The 20304-nt window shown below is 32.2% G+C and overlaps 3 protein-coding genes across 4 annotated transcripts; 1 reads left to right on the top strand and 2 right to left on the bottom strand.

Annotated features, from left to right (window-relative positions):
* Positions 1-1014: 1014 nt before the first annotated feature.
* Positions 1015-1829, bottom strand: LOC123207917. Its single transcript, XM_044625416.1, has 2 exons — positions 1272-1829; positions 1015-1182 (listed from the first exon to the last, which is right to left on the bottom strand). Exons 1-2 carry the CDS (start codon positions 1554-1556, stop codon positions 1165-1167), a joined length of 303 nt encoding a protein of 100 aa, XP_044481351.1. The 5' UTR covers positions 1557-1829; the 3' UTR covers positions 1015-1164.
* A 2466-nt stretch (positions 1830-4295) lies between these two features.
* LOC123207908 (ras-related protein RABA1d-like) lies at positions 4296-8907 on the top strand. The gene is made up of 3 exons (XM_044625406.1): positions 4296-4419; positions 4514-4816; positions 8006-8907. Exons 1-3 carry the CDS (start codon positions 4307-4309, stop codon positions 8439-8441), a joined length of 852 nt encoding a protein of 283 aa, XP_044481341.1. The 5' UTR covers positions 4296-4306; the 3' UTR covers positions 8442-8907.
* A 1111-nt stretch (positions 8908-10018) lies between these two features.
* LOC123207913 (probable WRKY transcription factor 65) lies at positions 10019-11409 on the bottom strand. 2 transcript variants are annotated; one of them, XM_044625412.1, is made up of 3 exons: positions 11023-11409; positions 10761-10904; positions 10019-10684 (listed from the first exon to the last, which is right to left on the bottom strand). In XM_044625412.1, exons 1-3 carry the CDS (start codon positions 11160-11162, stop codon positions 10210-10212), a joined length of 759 nt encoding a protein of 252 aa, XP_044481347.1. In that variant the 5' UTR covers positions 11163-11409; the 3' UTR covers positions 10019-10209. The 2 variants fall into 2 exon arrangements, with proteins under 2 accessions (XP_044481347.1, XP_044481346.1); XM_044625411.1 differs by having other exon boundaries at positions 10761-10907; positions 11023-11396.
* Positions 11410-20304: the final 8895 nt, after the last annotated feature.

Below are 20304 nucleotides of genomic sequence, written 5' to 3'. Positions count from 1 at the left end.
TGCATACTTTCCACTCTTGTAGGACCCACTTGTATATTCCCCATATAAGATGATGCTGTAATATGACCATAAAATTGCTTTATTGATAATAGAATGATCAATTTTGAACAAAAATCTGAATTAAACTAAAACAGAAAACAAAAAATTTGAAATTTGAAGGAATTGAGTTTGAAAAAACAAAGAAGATCATGCAAAGTCCAAAGGAGATGATTTTAATTATCTTGTCATTATGAAAACAATGCTATAATGGTTGACACCACAGCACTTTCCAATTATTATCATTTACTGTATTATTCCATTGTACATTAATATTAACTTGAAATTAACCCTTTTTCGTATAAATCATAAAATTATACGTATTAAATTTTAAATACCTAATTAAATATAAAGATACTATTAAACAATTTTAAATTAAGAATAATATAAATTTAATCACATAATAACATAATATGTTGAGTTATTACTCATGTTCAGATCCATTTCTCACACCTAATTAACTTTATAAAGTGAAAATCAATTCCTAAACAAAATGATTTACACTGCATCAAAACCAATAAAATCAACCTTCTTTACAGATCCCTCAAACCATCTAGGGTTTACTTTTTGCATGGAATATTCATCATCATCTGGATTACTTTATTTTATATTAGTTTGGTGTGATAGACATTTTCTGTAATGATTTCAATTTTCAAGGAAGCATAAAATAATCTGTAGTATGTAAAACCTTGTACTGCACTAACTTGAATCAAATCATGGCTGGACCAGAGATGAACCAAAAACCTTGAAATTTTATATATCCGAAACTACTGTATTCATTTTCATTTCTATGTATTTTCATAGCATGGTAATTTATAAGCTGCAAATCATAATTGGTTTTAGCAGTTGAATCCTGGTAATGGAACACTTTTCCAGCTGACATATCTGAAGCAGTATTCATAATTCATCCATCAAAAGAAATAATTATACAATTACAGATTAGTGCAGAGAAACTAGAAAAGAAAAGCAGATGAAAAATGAAAATAAAAATATGTATTTCCAATATATATAAAGATAATGGATATATACATTATCCAGCAGCAGTGCGAAGAATCGAAAAGAAAAGTTAGAGTAATATTTGTATTGTACTTTAACCTGCAGCAGCTTCAACTTTGTCTCTCAGTTAAATTAGCAGCAAGAAAATCCCTGCAGCCAAAGAAGAAAAGCATTAACAAACAAAAAGATTGAATAAATCCCAATTTGGAAAAATGAAAATAGTTAATAGTATTAATTACCATTTTGAAACAAGCTTTATGTCTTCTTTTTGTACGAGAATCCATAACATTTCTAAGCTTTGCAAACATTTCTTGTTCAGTGAATATTCTTCCTGGGGAACTCACGAATGCGCTTCTTCTAATAGGAGGAGACCACAGCCCGCTTTTCTCATAATCGAAGTCAAATTCATAAGCGTCAAAGAACTTCTGGAGGAGTCGGTCAGATACAGACTTTGAAACCAGTTGAATCTTAGAAGAGTCGGGCTGTGAAGGTGAAGAAGATGAAGAGATTTCAGAGTTTGGCATTGACTCAAAATCAGGACGGAACAAGAAGATAATGATATACTGGAATTGGGAAGGCAAGGCCTTTATTTACAGAGAGAAAATGTGAGAGATTAGTGGATCAATTGCGATAAAGACGTGTATGGCTGTATGCAATCATGGAGAAAGAGAGAGAGAGAGATCGTGGGTAGCATAACTAATGGCTGGCTTCTTTTACTTGGTGTTTTGAATTTCAGGTGATATGCTAAGTTTAGATTTCAGAGGAATTGAATTTGAACCTCCCAAAGTTTTTGGCTAGCCACTCCTCCTACTTTAAACTGCGTGTCTTTTCAGACCAATATTAAGAAATTTTACCCATGTTCAAAGTATAGTAAATATATGTATGCCTATCACTAGGCCAACGCACTATATCCCGCGCAAGCTTGGTTGAAAGGGCAAATTTTCATCTTAAGTTTTCAAAAGATATGACCTCACCCGTAATCTATGCAAATTTTTTCAAAGAAGAATCCATTCAAACTAAATCACTATTTTTGGATCAAACAGATCACATTGAGAAATATAAACTCTGAATTCAGTAATCAACTTCATAATCATTAAACCAAATAAATCAAAAATTTAATTTTTATATATTCTTATAAGAGATTTAAATTTATACTATCCCATATATAATTTTTTTTTTTATCATTTATTAATAATCACTCATTGAATTCCCATAAACAAAAAGATAAAGAAAGACTTCTGCCATATATTTTTCATTTCTCTCTTATTTCTATTTTCTGTTTTCTCCTTTATTTTTTTATTTTTATTTTCTACAATTTTGATCCATTGACTTAGGCAGAATCTTCCATCTAACCTCGTGGGGCAGATCCAGAATCAGAACCTCTATACATTCTGTATAGTATTCTATCAATATATCTATCATCAATGATTGATTTGGATTATATCAACCATTAAAAGCTTTGCGTCTGTCGAAGAACGATCTGTTCATATCTAAGACTGTATTAAGTATCAATCAATAGTCAAAAAAATAGGAATTTGATTCCACAGGCTTGTTAATATCATCAAAATTATTGGTGATGATATAAGTATTATTATCGAGTTGACCCACATGGTGGGGAACTGTGGAGCTTAACCAAATCTTGATAATGGTGGCCAGCGTTGGCGGATTCTGTACTTACATGGAAGAATCAAAGGTGTTATAACTTGTCTCCATTTGCTCCGATGCATTTTCCCTCATGCACAAATCAGAAATCCAGACTTTTTTTACCTCACCATGCGCAACTTGTTTTTAGGGAAGGACCTGCCCTTGTTCAGGCTGGGGACATCACCAAGTACCCAACTCAAAAGGAAGAAAGGAAAATGGCCAAATGGGTCTGGATGGTTTCATTTCTTGGCATAACAAGAAAGAACTTTCTGGTCTTGATAATTTGATGTAGGTTGGTCTAAATTTTGAAGGATCTGCTCTAGTTTTGATGACTTAGGATGATGTTTACGGCAAATTAAAAAGCAGATATCTTCTGCACAAAGGTTCCCATACCTAACTTTACCAGAATTTCTTGGATGAACCAGCACTGTCACTAAGGGAGACTAGAAAAAATGAGAGGAATAGTGTATAGTTACAGAGATTGTGACCACCAGCTAGCTTCCACATCCACATTGACGACTAGAAAAAAGGAAAAGAAAATATTATTATCTAGTACAGTTATCCAAGAGTTGAATCGATCAATCAATAGCAGTTCCCACTGGCCCGACCTTTACCATCTTTTTTTATGTCAATTAGATTAGACGTTTGTAAAGGGGAATGGCTCTTATATTCAGTTTGCCAAATCAAATGGAGACTCGAAAATGCAGAACATTTTGAATCAGATTGGGAGGGCGACGACTGAAAGTCTTAAACCCAAGAGAACAGGGAGAAATGTTGGGCTATGAGTCGGACTTTGCATAGGTTTTAAAGGGAGGCTCAAATATTGCTTGTGCTGTGGGCTTGGGCCAGAGTTTAAAAAAACACTTCTTCGTTGTCCATAATCACCCCAGCTAAATTGTCGATTAAAATCACTAATAAGAAGTTTTTAAACCCATGCTATTAAATTTAAAAAATTTTAAATTTATTTTATTAAATAATTATTATTAAATTTTTTTTATTAAAAATAAGAATAAAATTTATTATTTTTTTATAAGTTTTAAAATTAACAGTTTTATCTTTACTCGAAGTTTTCTAACTTTAAAAAATTACATTCATCTTTTCTAAATTTAGGATTTTTTTTAACTTGTCTAACTACCATCTCTAGTATTGACAACGTTCTCTCTCTTTCCTAAACTATTGGTTGACGTACAGAAAGAGATTTGAGACCTCGACGATTAGAGATCTCTTCTCTGACAAAACGATCGTTTCTTTGTTGATGCCTCCGAATTTGTTTTCGTGCATTGGTCAATTGTTTAAAATGAAGAGAAGAAGTCGTCATCATTAGAGATGGTGATTGGAGAAATGAAAAAAAAAACTTAAAATTTAAAAAAAAAATATGATTTTTTAAAGTTAAAAAACTTTAAGTAAAATGAAAATTATTAATTTTTAAATTTTATGAGAAAACAGTATAATAAATTTTATATTTTTTAAAATTATTAATAAAATTTTTACTTTTTTTATTAATAAATAATTTTAATAATAATTGATTTATGAGTAAACTTGGAATCTTTTAAACTCTGAAGTATAAGTTTGGAAATATGTCAAAACTTCAAATAAAAATAATCCTCGGGCCTCGTAAATACTCTAATAAATGAAAATGTGGATATCAGAGAAAATTCTCAATGCCAGCCGAAAAAGGCGTTCTCTAATATTGATTGGGTTTGGAGTCCAGCTGAGCAGACCAGACCAGACCAGACCAGACCGGTAAGTCTCTAACATCAGACAAGTCTTTGTGAACTGTCAAAAAATAAATCAATATATAAATAAATAAATCAGAAAACGCTTTTTTCTTCGGCAGACGGATCTCACTTAACAACTCGCAACCAACTGTATCTTTGTTATTGTACTGTTGTTATACAAGCACTTCTTCTTGTTCATCTATGGCTGGCTTCAGAGCTGAAGATGACTATGATTACCTTTTCAAGGTAGTGTTGATTGGTGACTCTGGTGTTGGCAAGTCTAATCTGCTTTCAAGGTTCACTAGGAACGAGTTTAGTCTCGAGTCTAAGTCCACCATAGGTGTTGAGTTCGCTACTCGTAGTTTGAATGTTGATGGCAAGGTCATCAAGGCTCAGATTTGGGATACTGCTGGCCAAGAAAGGTTAGATTTTTACATGTTTTTTCGCTCTAATTTTGCTTTTTTCTGATATGGGTATCCTCTGTCCTTCTAAATTATTATAGTTTAGTATTTTTTCTGGGTGCGTGATCTCAATTTGACAGGGAGGATGTGTATTGTTGGATATTTTGGGTTTTCGTTGGTTTAGTTTTTTATGATCTGGGTAGTTCATGTTATTTGTTTTAAAAGTTTGGTCTTTTGACCAGTTCAGATAGCAGTCATATGGATAGAAATTGAAAATTATAATTTTGAAGATTTGAGGTAATGTGGTGCTGGCATCCAAACGCTCGAGTTAGATGTAAAGTTTGGGGTAATAGTGGTGCTTTTGCTTTTCGTTGATCTGAAAGGTCCAGGTTTTGTTGCAGTTAAATTGTGATCTTCCGAGTTTTGGGCAGATGAGGGTCAAATATTTTGGGTTGACTGGATTGGTTGCTTGATCTCTGCTGTATGCTGTATTATTATCGTGATCATGGTAATTTTTAAGTTCTTATTAGACATGGATATGTTTGTGCAGAAGCTGTTTTGAATTTGTTACACTCTATGTGCCTCAGTGCAGAATCTGATTTATGTGATACTCGTTACAAGCTTGAGTCATATATTGCACCCTTGCATATTTTTGTGGTCAGTAGTTCATGTAAGTAGATTTATGTACTAGGTATCTATAACTTTGATGTTGTATGTCACAATACCCAATGATTGATGCTCAATTCAAGTTCATGTCCTTCTGTTGATGGTGATATGTCAAATTGGCCTCTTGGCTTGATTCTGTGAAATTAGATTCTTGGTGTTTGGAGTTTCTGTCTGTATGTATAGTTTTTTGTATTGTCTTCATTTTTGCATTATGTTTGTTGCACATATCCACAAAAGGTTGATTATTTTGGCATGGGAAAGAGAATGGATATTCACACTGAATACTCTTGGGGTGCGTTTGGTTGAGGGTTTTTAAGATTACCTTGGTAATCTATCTTTTATTCCCTTGTTTGGTTTGTCAGTAATAAAAGATTACAGTAATCTTCTATTACCAATGCTGACGTGACAGGTAATATAGGTGGTAATCTGATTACCACCTTCACCTTAGGTATTTAAAGATTACTGGGGTAATCTTGAGTTTATTATAGAAAAATTATTATTTATTAATTTTTTGAGATAAAAATAAATTTATTTTTAATTAATATGACAAATAATATAAAAAATATTTAAAAATAATTATATTCAAGGACATTTAAGTAAAATAATTTACTAGTAATCTTTTATTACCTTTGACCAAACACAATAATTATTTATACCTATCAAATTTTATCAAACATAGTAATCATTTATACCCAGTAATCTTTTAAGTAATCTATCTTTAAGGTAATCTTTTTATTTTAGTAATCAAACATTACCCAAACCAAACGCTCCCTTGATGTATTCAGTTAAGTGCTTGGTGTGACTTGATTAAAACTGGATTGCAAGAATTAAATGTGAGATTCATCATTATTAGAGAACCATCATTTTTACATGGAGGATTGGTAGAGAAGACTTAAATCTTCTGTTGTTTTAGCCTTTAGTTTTCAATTCGTCATCGTTAATGCCTCTCTTTGCTGAAAAAGTAAATTGAATTTAAGGATGAGAAGAATGGTTTCAGATTGAGAATTTTAGTATTATAGAGTGAATGAAAGAGTTTCAATTAACTGAACTTTGTTTTCCTTGATGGCAAATTCCATTTTTACCACAGAACTCTGGTTATGTCCAAAGAACATTTATTTTTCATTTAAAATCAAATCAGAAACTTTACCTTCTCTACTTGGCTTGTTTCAAGAATTTTTATTGGAAATGGTTTAGGAACTTGGAGGCTTGAGTTTCTCCCTCAAATTCTGCTCACATATTATTCACTTTCTCAAAATTTCAGCTGAGAGTTATTCCTGGTCCCATTTTTAACCCCATTAAGCATTCTGTGATTGCAATCACTATAAACACACCACCCCTACTTATCTATAGATTGTATCGTGACTTTCTGCACTGCTGCAACCCATGTTTTGATTTCAGTGACCACCATAACCTCCCTAAAAATTGTGGATCTGTTTCACTTCCAATTCAACTTCTATTTCTCAATTGAGTATCATATGACTGGTGCTACACCCACAACTGTAAGACAATTCTGCATCAATGCCATCACCATCCTGATCATAGCACACTAAATTTTATACCTCAATCAACCACCTTTTAGACCATCACCAGGAACATTTTTTCCCTTCATCCCCTTCTATTAGCTTCTCTATCACCATTCCTAAAACATTTTCTAGAGCAAATTAATTTACTTGGAAATGAGAAGAGTTGGTGGCATGTAAATCCATTATTTATTATTTGGAGTACTTGGAGGAAAAGAAGATGACATTCTTTACGAATTTCTTTGTCTGGACATTAGGTTCTACATCCTTTGTAACTTGTGGTCCCTTTTCACTTTTTCAATTTTCCTGGAATTGCTGGACTACTAATTAGTAAACCTTGATTTTTCTTTTTAAATAATTACTTTTTTATTTTTGGAGTTTCACTTGTATGCATATTATGTTATTAGTTTTTGTAACTGATTGATGCTTTAAATTTACAGACAAAAGGCATGTTAGCTAAAGGCAATTGAAGGAACTTCCACTATTATGAGTTTTGTAATCTAATAATCTTGTCTCCAACCAATGTAAATGCTTTTGGTTAGTTGACTGGTATTTCAAGTGTTGGTACTAATCATGTGCAGTTGTTTCTATGTGAACTGACAGGAATTGTTATCTAGATGGAAAGAGCTGACATTTAATGGGGATCACAGATTAGTTGCAATTGGCTATCATTGATTTATGTGTATTGAATTATATTGGATGTCAAAGAGAAAATATCTGCATTTTGGTATTGAGTTGGGCTCAATAAGTTAGCCACTATCAATGCTGTGGTTAAGAAATTAATAATGGTATTCTAAATAGTATTTTTATTCATGAATGATGAGAAGATTGGGTTTGATATAAGGTCGACATATAGGTTGGTTGGTTAATGATACCCATTTGGGTTTACAAATTTATTCTTGCTTATAAATGAAGTTCTTTGTTTTTGTTGTTATGTTTACCTTGGTCTGACTTTGTTGAGTTTTGAAGTCAATGTCTTCACTTTCAATCTGTGTCGTGTGAACTCATCTCTTTGACTTCACAGGTACCGTGCTATAACTAGTGCTTACTACCGAGGTGCTGTTGGTGCCCTTCTGGTGTATGATGTCACTCGACACTCCACTTTTGAAAATGTAGAAAGGTGGTTAAGGGAATTGAGAGATCATACAGATCCCAACATTGTGGTCATGCTTATTGGTAACAAATCAGATCTTCGCCATCTTGTTGCTGTCTCAACCGAGGATGGAAAATCTTTTGCTGAAAATGAATCTCTCTTCTTTATGGAAACTTCTGCCCTTGAGGCTACTAATGTGGACAGTGCATTTGCTGAAGTGCTGACTCAAATCTACCGTATTGTGAGCAAGAAGGCTATGGAGACTGGTGATGATGATGCTGCATCTGTTGTACCCACTAAAGGTGAGAAAATTGATGTGAGTAAAGATGTTTCTGCTGTTAAGAAAGGTGGCTGCTGCTCAAGCTAGGGTTTTGAATTATTTTGAATGGATTTGGCTCCTTTGTCTGGCCGCATCTGTTCTCTCCACAACTTCATTGTGTAAAATTTTCGAAAAATAGCCAACAGTAAGAGATAAGGCATGGATTATTTTTTCCTTCATATTCACAAATTTTTTCCCGATGATTGTTGTTTTTGGCTGAGAGCTTAAGTAGGAGAAGCAAATTATAGTTGCTTTTGGTTAGATATTGAGTGGAGATTAAAAAAGTTGCAGTAAGAAATTGTTGATCTAGACTCAGATTCTGATTCACTCATGTCATTTAGATCTTTTTAGTAAGTTATTTGTTATGTCACTTGTGAACTTAAGCAGAGTGCGACTTCTGAACCGTGCAATGTGTGTTAAAATGTGAATGGTGTTTGGTTTGACTGGCTGCAAGGGTTTTAAGAACCAGTTGAGTTCTAATGTTTATACTATAAGGATCATGTTTATCTTGATACTTATCACATGCTAGTTTTTGGGTATTCTATTTTTGTCATGAACATGATTGAGTATTGCAGATTACTGACTTTGTTACTTGATGCCCAAACCAGAATATGTGAATATCGAAGTACTGTTCAGTGTTCTCGGCAGACTCAAACATCATTCATCATACATAGATTTTAAGTATGCATATTTGTAATGTTTAATAAGAAGACATAAGCATCATGTTTGCCTTGACGGGTCATTTTGAACATGTTTCCTTTCTTTCGAAAACGGTATCCATTTGTCTCATCAACTTGGAATCTCTGTAATATATGCTCAAAATGACATAAATTTTACCAGAGCAAGATGAGTTCTCTTTCTGTTTTAGTGGGCATATGCAGACTTCAAGAGTTTTGTTTGACCAAGCATTGTGGATATTTCTGAAGCTGACTGGGAATTGACAGTTGCTCATTTAAGTTCCATATCTTTTTCAAACTACCCATGGGGGCGTCATAAATTTTCCCACTAGCAGCTAGCTATATGGCAGTAATCTTGATTTAGAACTTTCTAGTATATCCCTATACAATAATGGATAAGGAAGAAGACAATCAAACTTCTCTTTTAACTATGAATATAATAAGAAAACTTCAACTTTAATATCTGCTGCTGCAACCACCCCTTGGATTTTAATTGAATAAATCTCACATTAAATGAAAACTGAGGTGTGAGCTGCTGTAGTCATCAACTAAAAGTCAAAGTTCTGGATCGATTAGACTTGAGGTTGGCCAATCATATGAGCCACATCCTATCTATCACGCCCTTTTGGAAATCTTATACAGAGATGGTAAATTTGTATAGACAGAGAACTGGTTCAAAATTTGAAGACCGAAATTTCAACAAAATAATATCTCGACACTCTTGAACGATTTTTAGTTCTCGCAGATAAAATGTTAACAGTGATCTGCTTCACCATCCACCTTGGTATTTCTGGAATTGTAATCTGGAATCTGACAAAAATTATCGAGTCCGGACGCCCGCCAAACCCAACTCATCCCGTTTTCCAGGATCTTTCTGAAATGCAGACGATTCAGAAATTTGACAAGAAAAAGGACGGCTATGTTGCAAAGTACAAGAACACCACGACATAATTTGGAATCGGAGGCTTTATTTTTATTCATTTACTACACTGAAATCAAGGCGGAGAAATGTGTTTGATAAATAAAAATAACTTTAAAATTATAAAATCAAGAAAAAAAAATAGTTTTTTGATTTTTTTTTCTGCTATCTTGTAGTGTACGGTACGCACACCTTTGAATCATTTACCAGCGGACGCGTGTCAGCAGATCTGGACCTCCGGTCCGACATTTCTATGACGAAACACCGAGGAACACTCCGGTAACTCGCCAAGATCGGCGAACAGCAACTCATCCTCTTCTCTCATAGGGAAAAACATTGCCACGTCGGACGAATCGCCGACAGTCCTCTCTGTAAAAATCGGACTCTCTAAAACGGTGGACGTGGTGGTTTCCATCTCGCTAAACCACGTGAATTCATCGGCGCTGGCGGATATAAGAGCGTGATCATCAGCGAGATCCGAGAGCTTGTCCTCGGCTTCACGCTCTGGTTCCGGATCGGGCTGAGGCTCCGGTTTGGAGTGCTTGGAATTGGAGTGGTGGCTTCTAGAAGGTAACGGCCAAGGGTGGTTGTGGTCGCAAGAGTAGGTGATGAGTAGCATGCTGGGATCCACACTGCTTCTCTCTACTTGCTTTCTCGCCGGACAGCCTTTCGAGCTACTACATCTATAGTATCCTCTGAAATTTTAAACAAATAAAAATTACAACTTTGGTCAATTGTACAAGATTTTAACTTGAAGTTGAAGATACTGACCTGGGATAAGGGGAGCCTTTGATGGGTTTCTGGCCATACTTCCTCCATGCCCAGGAATCAGACGGCGGAGCGCCGTCACCTTTGAGCTTTGAACCTTCAACGTCCTTGATCGGTACTGATACAACTCTCTTTTGCATGGCTCGCCTGCTGAATCAAACGACAAATTCTATTGATATTACTGATACTCCTTAAGCTGAATACATACATGTGTGTATATATACATATAGAGAGAGAGAGAGAGAGAGAGAGTTAGAGAGTTAACCTTTTCTTGGAAGAGAGAGCAGATGGGGTCTTCATGTCGTTGAACGAAGAAGAAGGAGGAGATTCGGAGCCACACTCTGGTGTATTATCTTCCTCCTGTTCACCGACAAAGCGATTGTTGGAGATGAACCTCGACTGCATGATCAACAAAAAGTAGTGTTGATAAAAACGTTGAGTTTGTTTTTTATCTTAAAAACTGAAAAAGAGAGAGGAAGAAGAAGAAGGAGGAGGAGAGATTGAGGAAGATGATGAAGGGAGGAAGGAGGGTGTTTAAAAATGAGGCATCATGTTGACAGATGGGTTAAATTGAGGGATTAGTTTATGAAGGACGTGCAAGAAAATCTGATAAATAATCAACTTGATTGATTTCCATTTCCCACTTTTCTAAATTTTGTTTACTTCCCAATCCAACTACTTAATAATTCCATCATGCCGCCCTCACATTCCAATATTCTAATCACTCTTTTTCAAAATTTTAATTTTCTTTAATTTTTAAGTTTGGAGTTGCCTTTATTTATTAAACTTCCCATCTTTTTTACTTTATAATTTAGAATACAATAAACTTGTGTGAAAAAAAGAAAGAAATTATAGGTTTTGTCAATAGTCTCTATGTTTCCTTTTGGGGTTTTTCTTTTTTTTTTTCAAATAAATTTACCATTAGTTTATGGTATAGTTGTGTTAATTAAGATGCAAATGTTACATGATTCAAAATTTTATATATTTGTCCCAACATTCCAAAGTGCATAATAATGGTAAAATAAATTGGTGAATTAAATAAGATGCAAAATATTGAATAATGGATGATGACTAACGGGTACTAATTATGAGGCGTCATTATTTGATTCAATGAAATTATGTGTACCCAATATTGAATATTTAATTGAGATTCAATCAGAATTATAGAATGATAGATTATCTATGTATTCAATTAAGTATACAAAACTGAGTCTACATAACATTGTTCTTTATATGATTTAATAATTTAATTGTTTATTTTATTTTCATTTCAAACTTGTTCAAATATGTGATGACACGTTAATACGATAATGTCTATCCGTTAGTGCAATAGGTATTACTTTGAAGGGCCATTTGGTTTTCAATTAATAAAAATTACTTTAATAATTTATCTTTTATTACTTGCATTATCTTGTTTGGTTTGTCAATAATATAAAATTACGATAATCTTTTATTACTAATGCTAATGTGACAGATAATAAATATGATAATCTAATTATCATCTACACCTTAGGTATTACCAAGGTAACATTAATTTTATTATAATTATATTTTATTTATTAATTTTTTAGAATAAAAATAACTACATTTTCGATTAATATAACAAGCAATATAAAAAATATTTTAAAATAATTATACTCAAGGGCCTTTAAGTAAAAAAATTTATCTGTATTCTTTATTACCTCTAACTAAATACAATAATTATTTATACTTATCAAATTTTATCCAAAATAATAATTATTTATATCCAGTAATTTTTAAAGTAATATATTTTCAAAGTAATATTTAAATTTTGATAATAAAACATTACTCAAACTAAACGTTACCTAAAATATTATACGGTTTAAGATGGGGATCAGGAGTTGTTAAACCAAAACCAATTTTGGCTTTTTATACAATAAATTTAGGTACAAGTCGGATACAAAATGACAATGAAATGGATATCATAATTTTGGAGAGCCCTTATGGACTGTCTCTATTAATCTAAGCCAAATGAAAAATAATAAGCTTGACTGATTCTTCTATGAGCACATCGAATACCCAATTATAATCTTCTTACTCATCTTTTACTCTGTCTTGGGTTCCATTTTATCTAAATTTTTTACCACCAATAAAAGTCCAGTGGATTCTAATAAATGAATTGTGAGAAATTTTTTTGAGGAGGGTTTGTCTAGAATTTATGTGCTTTGTTTTGTCATTGTGAGACTCTATCTTTTACTTGATTAAATTTTAATTTGTGTCCAAATCAACCGGCAATCAGCAACCCTAAACAAATTTTATCATGAATTTCATGGAATCGTCACTGTACATTATAGATAAGACTGAGGTTCAAGATCAATAAAAAGGTTATTAAAAAATATGCATGATATTTTAACTTGATAAAATAATAAAGAAGAATGGTTAGGTTTACTAATTTCTATGATATCATCAACCATTATTGGTTAATGGGATTATAATATGCTGTCATAGTGCCGTTAGATATATGATAATGTGATTAAAAAAAGAAGGCCAAAGAACTTTTTCCCACTTAAAGATTATTGTTTTTTCAAGTTTTCACCTTATAATTTAAAAAAAAAAAAAAACCCTTTTATCTACTTATAAGATGTTAAATTTGTTAGTTTTTAAAGTAAAATCATCATTTTATTTATAATATTAAAAATAAACTAAAATTTTATCTTATTTCCTCTCTAAACCCTAAAAAGTAACAATTTTTCCCTAACTCAAGTTTAAAAGAACGACATTTCCCCATTTGAGTTTACTCTTCAATCTTTGGTGTCATTTTTGACAGCCTCTCTCCCTCTAATCAGTGTCGATCCAAGCTAAGAAGATGAAACTCTTCGTCTTCTCAGACGAAAACAAGCTTCTTCCTCATTTCTTGGCTTGGAACAACACTAGTCAAAGGGAGTGATGAGGGGAGAGAGACCGTCGAAGGGAGATGAATCATTGTGAAGGAGAGGTTGTTAATAATGGCATCACAGATTGAAAAATAAACCTTTGGAAGAGAAATGTTTTTTTTTTTAACTTGAGTTGAGATAAAAATTGTTAATTTTAGGGGGAAAATAAAATAAAATTTTAAAATAATAAATTTAATTAATTTTAATAATTTATAAATAAGTAAGGGAGTTTTTCAAAACCAAAAATTGAAAATTTGAAATAACATCATTATTACGTTGTGAATAAGCCCTTTGACCAAAAAAGAAAATAATAATAATTCAATCCATCTCGTTTAGAGGATCCTTAATCTCAGAAACCTAGAGTGATAAGACAAAAGAGACAAAATAATGCTTTAGCTGGCCATCAATGGCGGATGCATTGAACTGCTAATCAATCATGAACAAAACGTTTCAACTTCCCATTTAAATATTAAATTAAAGAGAGAGAATTTAAAAAAATTGATTAAACAAAATGAAGAAATCTGTAAATTAATCGGATGCCATCAACAGAATTCATGATAAACCCTAAAAATCATTACATTAGAATCCAGAATTCTTGAAATTGGCATTTTTCAAGATGAAAAAATATTTGTAAATGCAACTGACTAAGTCAGTCATTGATCTTTCTATCTCTCTATAGTGGGGAAACGATTGAAATAGCCAGCTGGGCAAATCTTATTCCAGCATAAAAAAATTGAGTTTTCTAGGGTTCATTGATGCGTGAAGCAATGTGAATAATTTATATTTAAACTTTTCTTCAACTGGGGAGGATTTTCTATTATTCAGATTAGTCATGAATGACTTCAAACAAATAATGAAAACAATTTGTCTGACTTTTCCTTCAACTGCGGCATCTTTAATGCTCTCTTATAAAATTTCAAGGAACAGAAGCTTCCTCATTGCTTCTTCTTTAACAATTGAATTTAATCTCTTGGAAAATGCATGCTTTTCTTTTCCTATACGACATAAACCTACTTTTTTTTTTTTAAAAACTTAGTTTATTTTTTATAATTCGTGGAACATTATCTGACTAGACCTAAATTTCGATCCTAGCACCCAATGGAATGTAGTTCACATGCTGTCCCGATCCGTGTAATTTGGGATTTGAAACTGCACCAATTACTCCTATGGGCGAGCTCCTTGCATTTAGAATTATAATTAAATTGCTATGATGTCAAATCCTTCGAGGAATTCTTTACCATTTTCAAAACAATAATTATGAGGGTTTCGATTTTTTATTAATTTGGTTGTTTTGGGCAATGTATTTAAAATCGAATCAACTATCAAATCGATTATTTTACTAATTCATGGTTTAATTAGAATTGACCGATTTAATTTATTATTAAATTATAATAAATTTTTTAAATAATATCAGAGTAACCAATAAATTTTACTTAAAAATTTATAAAAAAAAATCAATCAAGATATCCAGATCTATAATGATTAAAACATATCATTTCTAAGGATTGATAATTATTTACCTGATTTTAATAAAATAATTAGATAAAAAATGTCTTAATCTCATGATACAGAAAAAAACATAATTCTGTAAATCATTGTTTATATAAGATTTTTTAAAGGATATAAGATGTCCTTTTTTTTCATTTTATTATTGAACTTATATTTTTCTTACAAATCTTTAAAAATTTATTCAGTTTAATATAAAATAATCAAATTACTAAAAAATAATTAAAATTTTTTAAAAAACCTAAATTTTGGTCAAACCTGATTATGTTGATTTTGACAGGGTTTAACCGAGTCAACAAATAAACCCTTTTTTAATGTTAAATAGACTGGACTTGGAGACAATTCCCAGTTCAATCGGTTGAATCGACCGCTCCGATTTAGTCCTATTTTCAAAATAATGGTCGTGGGTAATTCTGGTGCAACAAACTATCAATAAAACTATGTATTCTCATCTCACATTTGAATACATAAATAAGTACACATATAATATCATTATATAATGGGTGATTTTGAATTAATGATAAAATAATAACCAATCACATGATGACACATTATGTGTGTACTAATTTATGTGTATAAAAGTGTATACACATAACATTGCTCATAAACTATATGCACCTAGTTTTGAGTATACAATTGGGTATACAGACAATACGTAATTATTTGAGATTTGGTGATTTCAAATTAAAAATAAAATAATATTCAATCATATAATAACTCATTATTTGAGTATCTAATCCATACTTAAAACTTGTTGCAAGTAGCATTGGTCATTTTGGTGATGTATCTTTTTACAATAAAATCATATTCACAAATAATGACATGTTATAATATGAATAATAATTTTAAATTATAAATAAACTAATATTTAAATATATGATGATATATTATCGCTTACATATAAATTTATTTTAATTTGGAACAAACAACATCGAAAGTCAGCCATTGGATACATAGAATCCTCAATGAAAAGATTTTTCTTTAATTGCTAATCTTCGTTTATGATTGTCTAAAAAAAATCAATCTTTTAAAAGAGATAATTTAGAAAATAATACTCCAATTATCAGGCTAATTCAATGAATGAGTGGCATTTCATTTCCTCGCTTATTTGCTACATTTTTACTCGATGAAATCTAGAAACTTGAAAATTTTAACGTACGATGAATGGTGATAGATAAATAATTAATCATGCTTGCTCTAGGATCAGACACTTGGCTTGTTAAAGACAATCAACATGATATTTAATGAGAAAATTAGTAAAAAACTGTAATTAATTTCTCAATATGACAATATGGGGAGTTACATCAGTGGATTAAACTAATAATAGACCGTCAAGATGATTAAGACATCTAATCTAGACTTCAATTTATCTTTAAGATTTTTGCTTTCCGTGAATCTTGGTTAATTACCCAATCAATTTCCCACTCAATTTAATAATTTGATTTAATGGAACCGCTGAATGCTTAGTGATGAGATGCCTGCAGCACGGGTCATGCGAATTTTCAGCCAATTGGAATTAGCTTTCGCTCTTGCAATGGTTTTAGGGAAGTTCCATTGACTTCCACACTAATGTCCCTACAGATGGATATTAATTAGTTTATTATAAAAATCATATACCCCTCTTTAAAATTATATAATTTAACATATGACTGAATGATTTTAAATTAAAAATAAAATAATATTCAATCATATGATAACACATTATTTGAATATTTGATTGAATCAAAATTAAGCGAAGATAACAGTGTTCTTAATATGTTAAACAAATATGTTTTATAAAAGGTGATAAGTCAAATATTACAATGACACCAGACGGTTTAAGAATGCCAAAGTTGAGCTTCAGCTGATTATATGGTCTGGATTGTGATGTTCATTCAACGATAGAATTGAGAAGTATTGATAGCATTCAATCGGAATTAATTAAACAGATTATCATGAAGACCTTTTTATAATCTCATTGAATGGCTGGAGAGGAGATATTTTGTATAGAATACTATGAACAAATTAGAAGTTATAAAGGAAGAAAGGGAAGAGAGGAGAAGAATTGGGGGAGAGAAGAGAAGAAATAAAAGAAGAGACAGTAAGGGTTGTCAAAGGGTACAGCTAGAATAAATGGGAAAGCACGTATTGTATAGTTATCAGCTAGTAACATTTGGTATTGAAAAAGCACTGACTTTTCTCAAGTACAAATTCAGCACTGTATCACTCAAAACGCTTACATTAATTCCAACAATTTCCATGGTCAAATTTGTGGAGCTATGTTGGACTTTTATGATGATATCCACATGGTAATACCAAATGTTTTGAATTTGAAAGGCTATCAAAGTGAAACTCTACCTAAACTTGTGGAAAATGACACCGTCTAGCTTTGTTAATTGGCATCCTTTCTCCAGTGAAATTATGTACTACATGATTCTCTCTTTCTCTTGCTGTATTTCCATTTTTTTTTACTTCCGTTATTTTGTCTCTTTGAAATAGAGTAATATCTCTGCAGAAGCAGAAAGAGGATAAAATGAAAAGAATGCAATAAGTAAAATCAAATCAGGACAGTGCTGGTTTGGCTTACTTGGATATTCGTGCTCTTCTGTATATTGTTTTGTCACAACAGTTTGATATTTTAACCTTTAGGCACTTAAGTAAACCCGTGTGTGTGGCAAAAAAGGAAAATTTTATGGCAGTTTGTATCAGTTAATTAATGACATAACAAGAATCCATATGAAAATTTTCTGAATACAATCTCATTTCTATTCGTTCATTCTCTTGCATTCAGAAATGGAAGAGAGAAATTTAGTACATGGTTCTAGGAAATGATGATGATGATGATGGCATCTTCATTATTAATTACAGAATTGACTACTTTGAGTCATTAACTAAACTAGGAATATCTTCCTTTTCAATAGCCTTAATAACAAGTTGAGTGAGTTCCCTGACATCCATAACCTGTTGGTTTTGTGCAACGGCGATTGCATCCATGGCATAAAAAGAGTTGCATGAGGTTTGAGTACTCTCTTCTGATTTCCCCCAGTTTGTGCAGACGAGTTGGTGAGAGTTCGCAGAATGTGAAGCTTTCTGCGCAATGCAATCTTCTTGGACACCATGCATCTCTCTCTTTCTTTAATTTCACTTGCCCCCTTCAAGTTGTGGTAAGTAAGATTAGGTAAGAGTGACCTGGCTTTTATAGCCAGAATGGGAAATGGGAGAGTTTTCATTTGCGTAGATATTCATTGGGATCTTGGATTGTCAATTTAAAAAAGAGGAATTTTATAATTAATGAAAAAAAATTAAGAAATGAGAATGGTAAAAGAAGGCTATTTCCTATTGCTTAGGCATTCTAGAAAAACAATATGGTGGAAAGTGTGACCAGTGAGTCAGTGATGAGAGGGCTTAGAATTACAGAGAAAGAATTCGTATGCATGAAACAATTCAAATGAGTTCAGCCTGCCCTTCAGCCATGTACACCTACTTTTGAGTCCATTATTTTTCCTTGTAGCTCAAGGGGAAAAACTAAAGAAATATAGTTTTGTATTTTTGGAGCGTGAGATTCAAAGAGAAGAAGCCACATGTCGAGAAAAGATCAAATCAACATGGTTAAAGCATCATGAATTGGTATGAGTACATGTATGATTGATCGCACTAGGAATTTTAGAAAGTAGAAGGAATAAAGCTAGGGAAAGCCTTATCCCTACCAGGAAGGCATTGTTCCTTTGGATATACTACTTCTGCTGGCAAGAAGAGAGAGCATATAACATCTAGTTTCACCTAGAGCTAGCCTATATATACAAGGTGTTGCTATGCTATTTCTCAGCAGCTTAATTCAGGATTCAGTTGCATTACAGGCCAAACATCCTTTGGCATGCGGCCATGGAAACACCATGCAATGCAAGTCGTCTTGTACAACTCCTGGTGTCCGCACTGCCAAAGGAGATTTGTCCTGCAATACTTCTGTAATTTCTTCCACAGACAAAGCACGCACCTGCAGAGTCCAATTCTTCAACTGAAACTTGCTAGTGAGTAAGCAACAAAGTTTGTCAATATAACATGTATATATTATAACAAAGTATAGCATTATGGCATAAAACTCAACTATACATGCACTTATTTTTTTAGTTCTTTCCACTAATTTTTACAGTAGATATATTTCTCCCATTAATTTGTAAGTACACAGTACTGTACATGTCTCTACAGAAACTTCCAAGCCATTACTGATGACATCAAGAAGCTGTTCGATCGGACTCAACTCCTGTACTACCAACGACTAAAATCTCTGCACTACTTCTATTCAAACATCGATCGTACATTACATTTATTGGATTCAAGACAAATATCTTTTTTAATTATGAAATTAATTATATGTATGTTAAGATTTAATCAGGATTTACAAGAGAAAAATTGATAATCTCATTATTCATTTGTCATTACCAGTGTAATTTTATGTCAACGATCTTCCACACATCCAGATGTTTGTTTATTTGTATGAAACCCTTGTGGGTTATTTGTGATAAATATTGTTGATGTGTTTGCTCATTGAATCGATGGAATTGGGAAATACTTCAAAATCAATAACCTGATACATATCATATATGATATAATTTAATGTGTGTAAACCCTAATTTGATAAAATAGCAACATTTCCGGTGCCCCAAAACATAGTATCAAATGGCTCAAAAGGTTAACCTAATTAATATGTATGATGTTAATATATATCTGCCAAAGAAACTGTCTGAATATGATATGTATCATAAGGTAATCCTCTTAATTTATAGAATTTCTATTTGAGATATATCTCTTAGTAAATTCAAATTGTTTTGACAAGCAACCAACCTCCAAACAATTCTTATTCGACACTTTGTGAGAAAAAAGTAAAGATAACAAGTAAACTCTTGCCAGGGGAAAATATGACATATATTGTCCTCTCCCTCTCATCGAAATCGATAAACAGAAAGATATTCTTATCTTCATAACCACGATATTGTTGGTATTCACAATAATCTCGCTTTTTTTTTTTTTGTAACAAGAAACCAAATAGAAAAATATTCTTATCTTCATAGTCACGATATTATCGGTATTCATAATATTCTTACTTTTTTTTTTAAACAAGGAACCGAATAGAATAATATTCTTATCTTCATAGGCACGATATTGTCAGT

The sequence above is a fragment of the Mangifera indica genome, unplaced genomic scaffold, assembly GCF_011075055.1.
Source record: "Mangifera indica cultivar Alphonso unplaced genomic scaffold, CATAS_Mindica_2.1 Un_0116, whole genome shotgun sequence".
Taxonomy (NCBI): domain Eukaryota; kingdom Viridiplantae; phylum Streptophyta; class Magnoliopsida; order Sapindales; family Anacardiaceae; genus Mangifera; species Mangifera indica.
This window is presented reverse-complemented; position numbering and strand designations above follow the sequence as displayed.

What these genes read in the sequence shown, in the direction of transcription:
- LOC123207917 (XM_044625416.1), bottom strand. Translation starts at nt 1,556, where the DNA reads ATGCCAAACTCTGAAATCTCTTCATCTTCTTCACCTTCACAGCCCGAC.
- LOC123207908 (XM_044625406.1), top strand. Translation starts at nt 4,307, where the DNA reads ATGAAAATGTGGATATCAGAGAAAATTCTCAATGCCAGCCGAAAAAGG. An exon ending in GACCAGACCAGACCAGACCG is followed by an intron (nt 4,420 to 4,513) that starts GTAAGTCTCTAA and finishes TTTCTTCGGCAG; the next exon opens with ACGGATCTCACTTAACAACT. An exon ending in GATACTGCTGGCCAAGAAAG is followed by an intron (nt 4,817 to 8,005) that starts GTTAGATTTTTA and finishes TTGACTTCACAG; the next exon opens with GTACCGTGCTATAACTAGTG.
- LOC123207913 (XM_044625411.1), bottom strand. Translation starts at nt 11,162, where the DNA reads ATGCAGTCGAGGTTCATCTCCAACAATCGCTTTGTCGGTGAACAGGAG. An exon ending in GCTCTCTCTTCCAAGAAAAG is followed by an intron (nt 10,908 to 11,022) that starts GTTAACTCTCTA and finishes CGTTTGATTCAG; the next exon opens with CAGGCGAGCCATGCAAAAGA. An exon ending in AAAGGCTCCCCTTATCCCAG is followed by an intron (nt 10,685 to 10,760) that starts GTCAGTATCTTC and finishes TTAAAATTTCAG; the next exon opens with AGGATACTATAGATGTAGTA.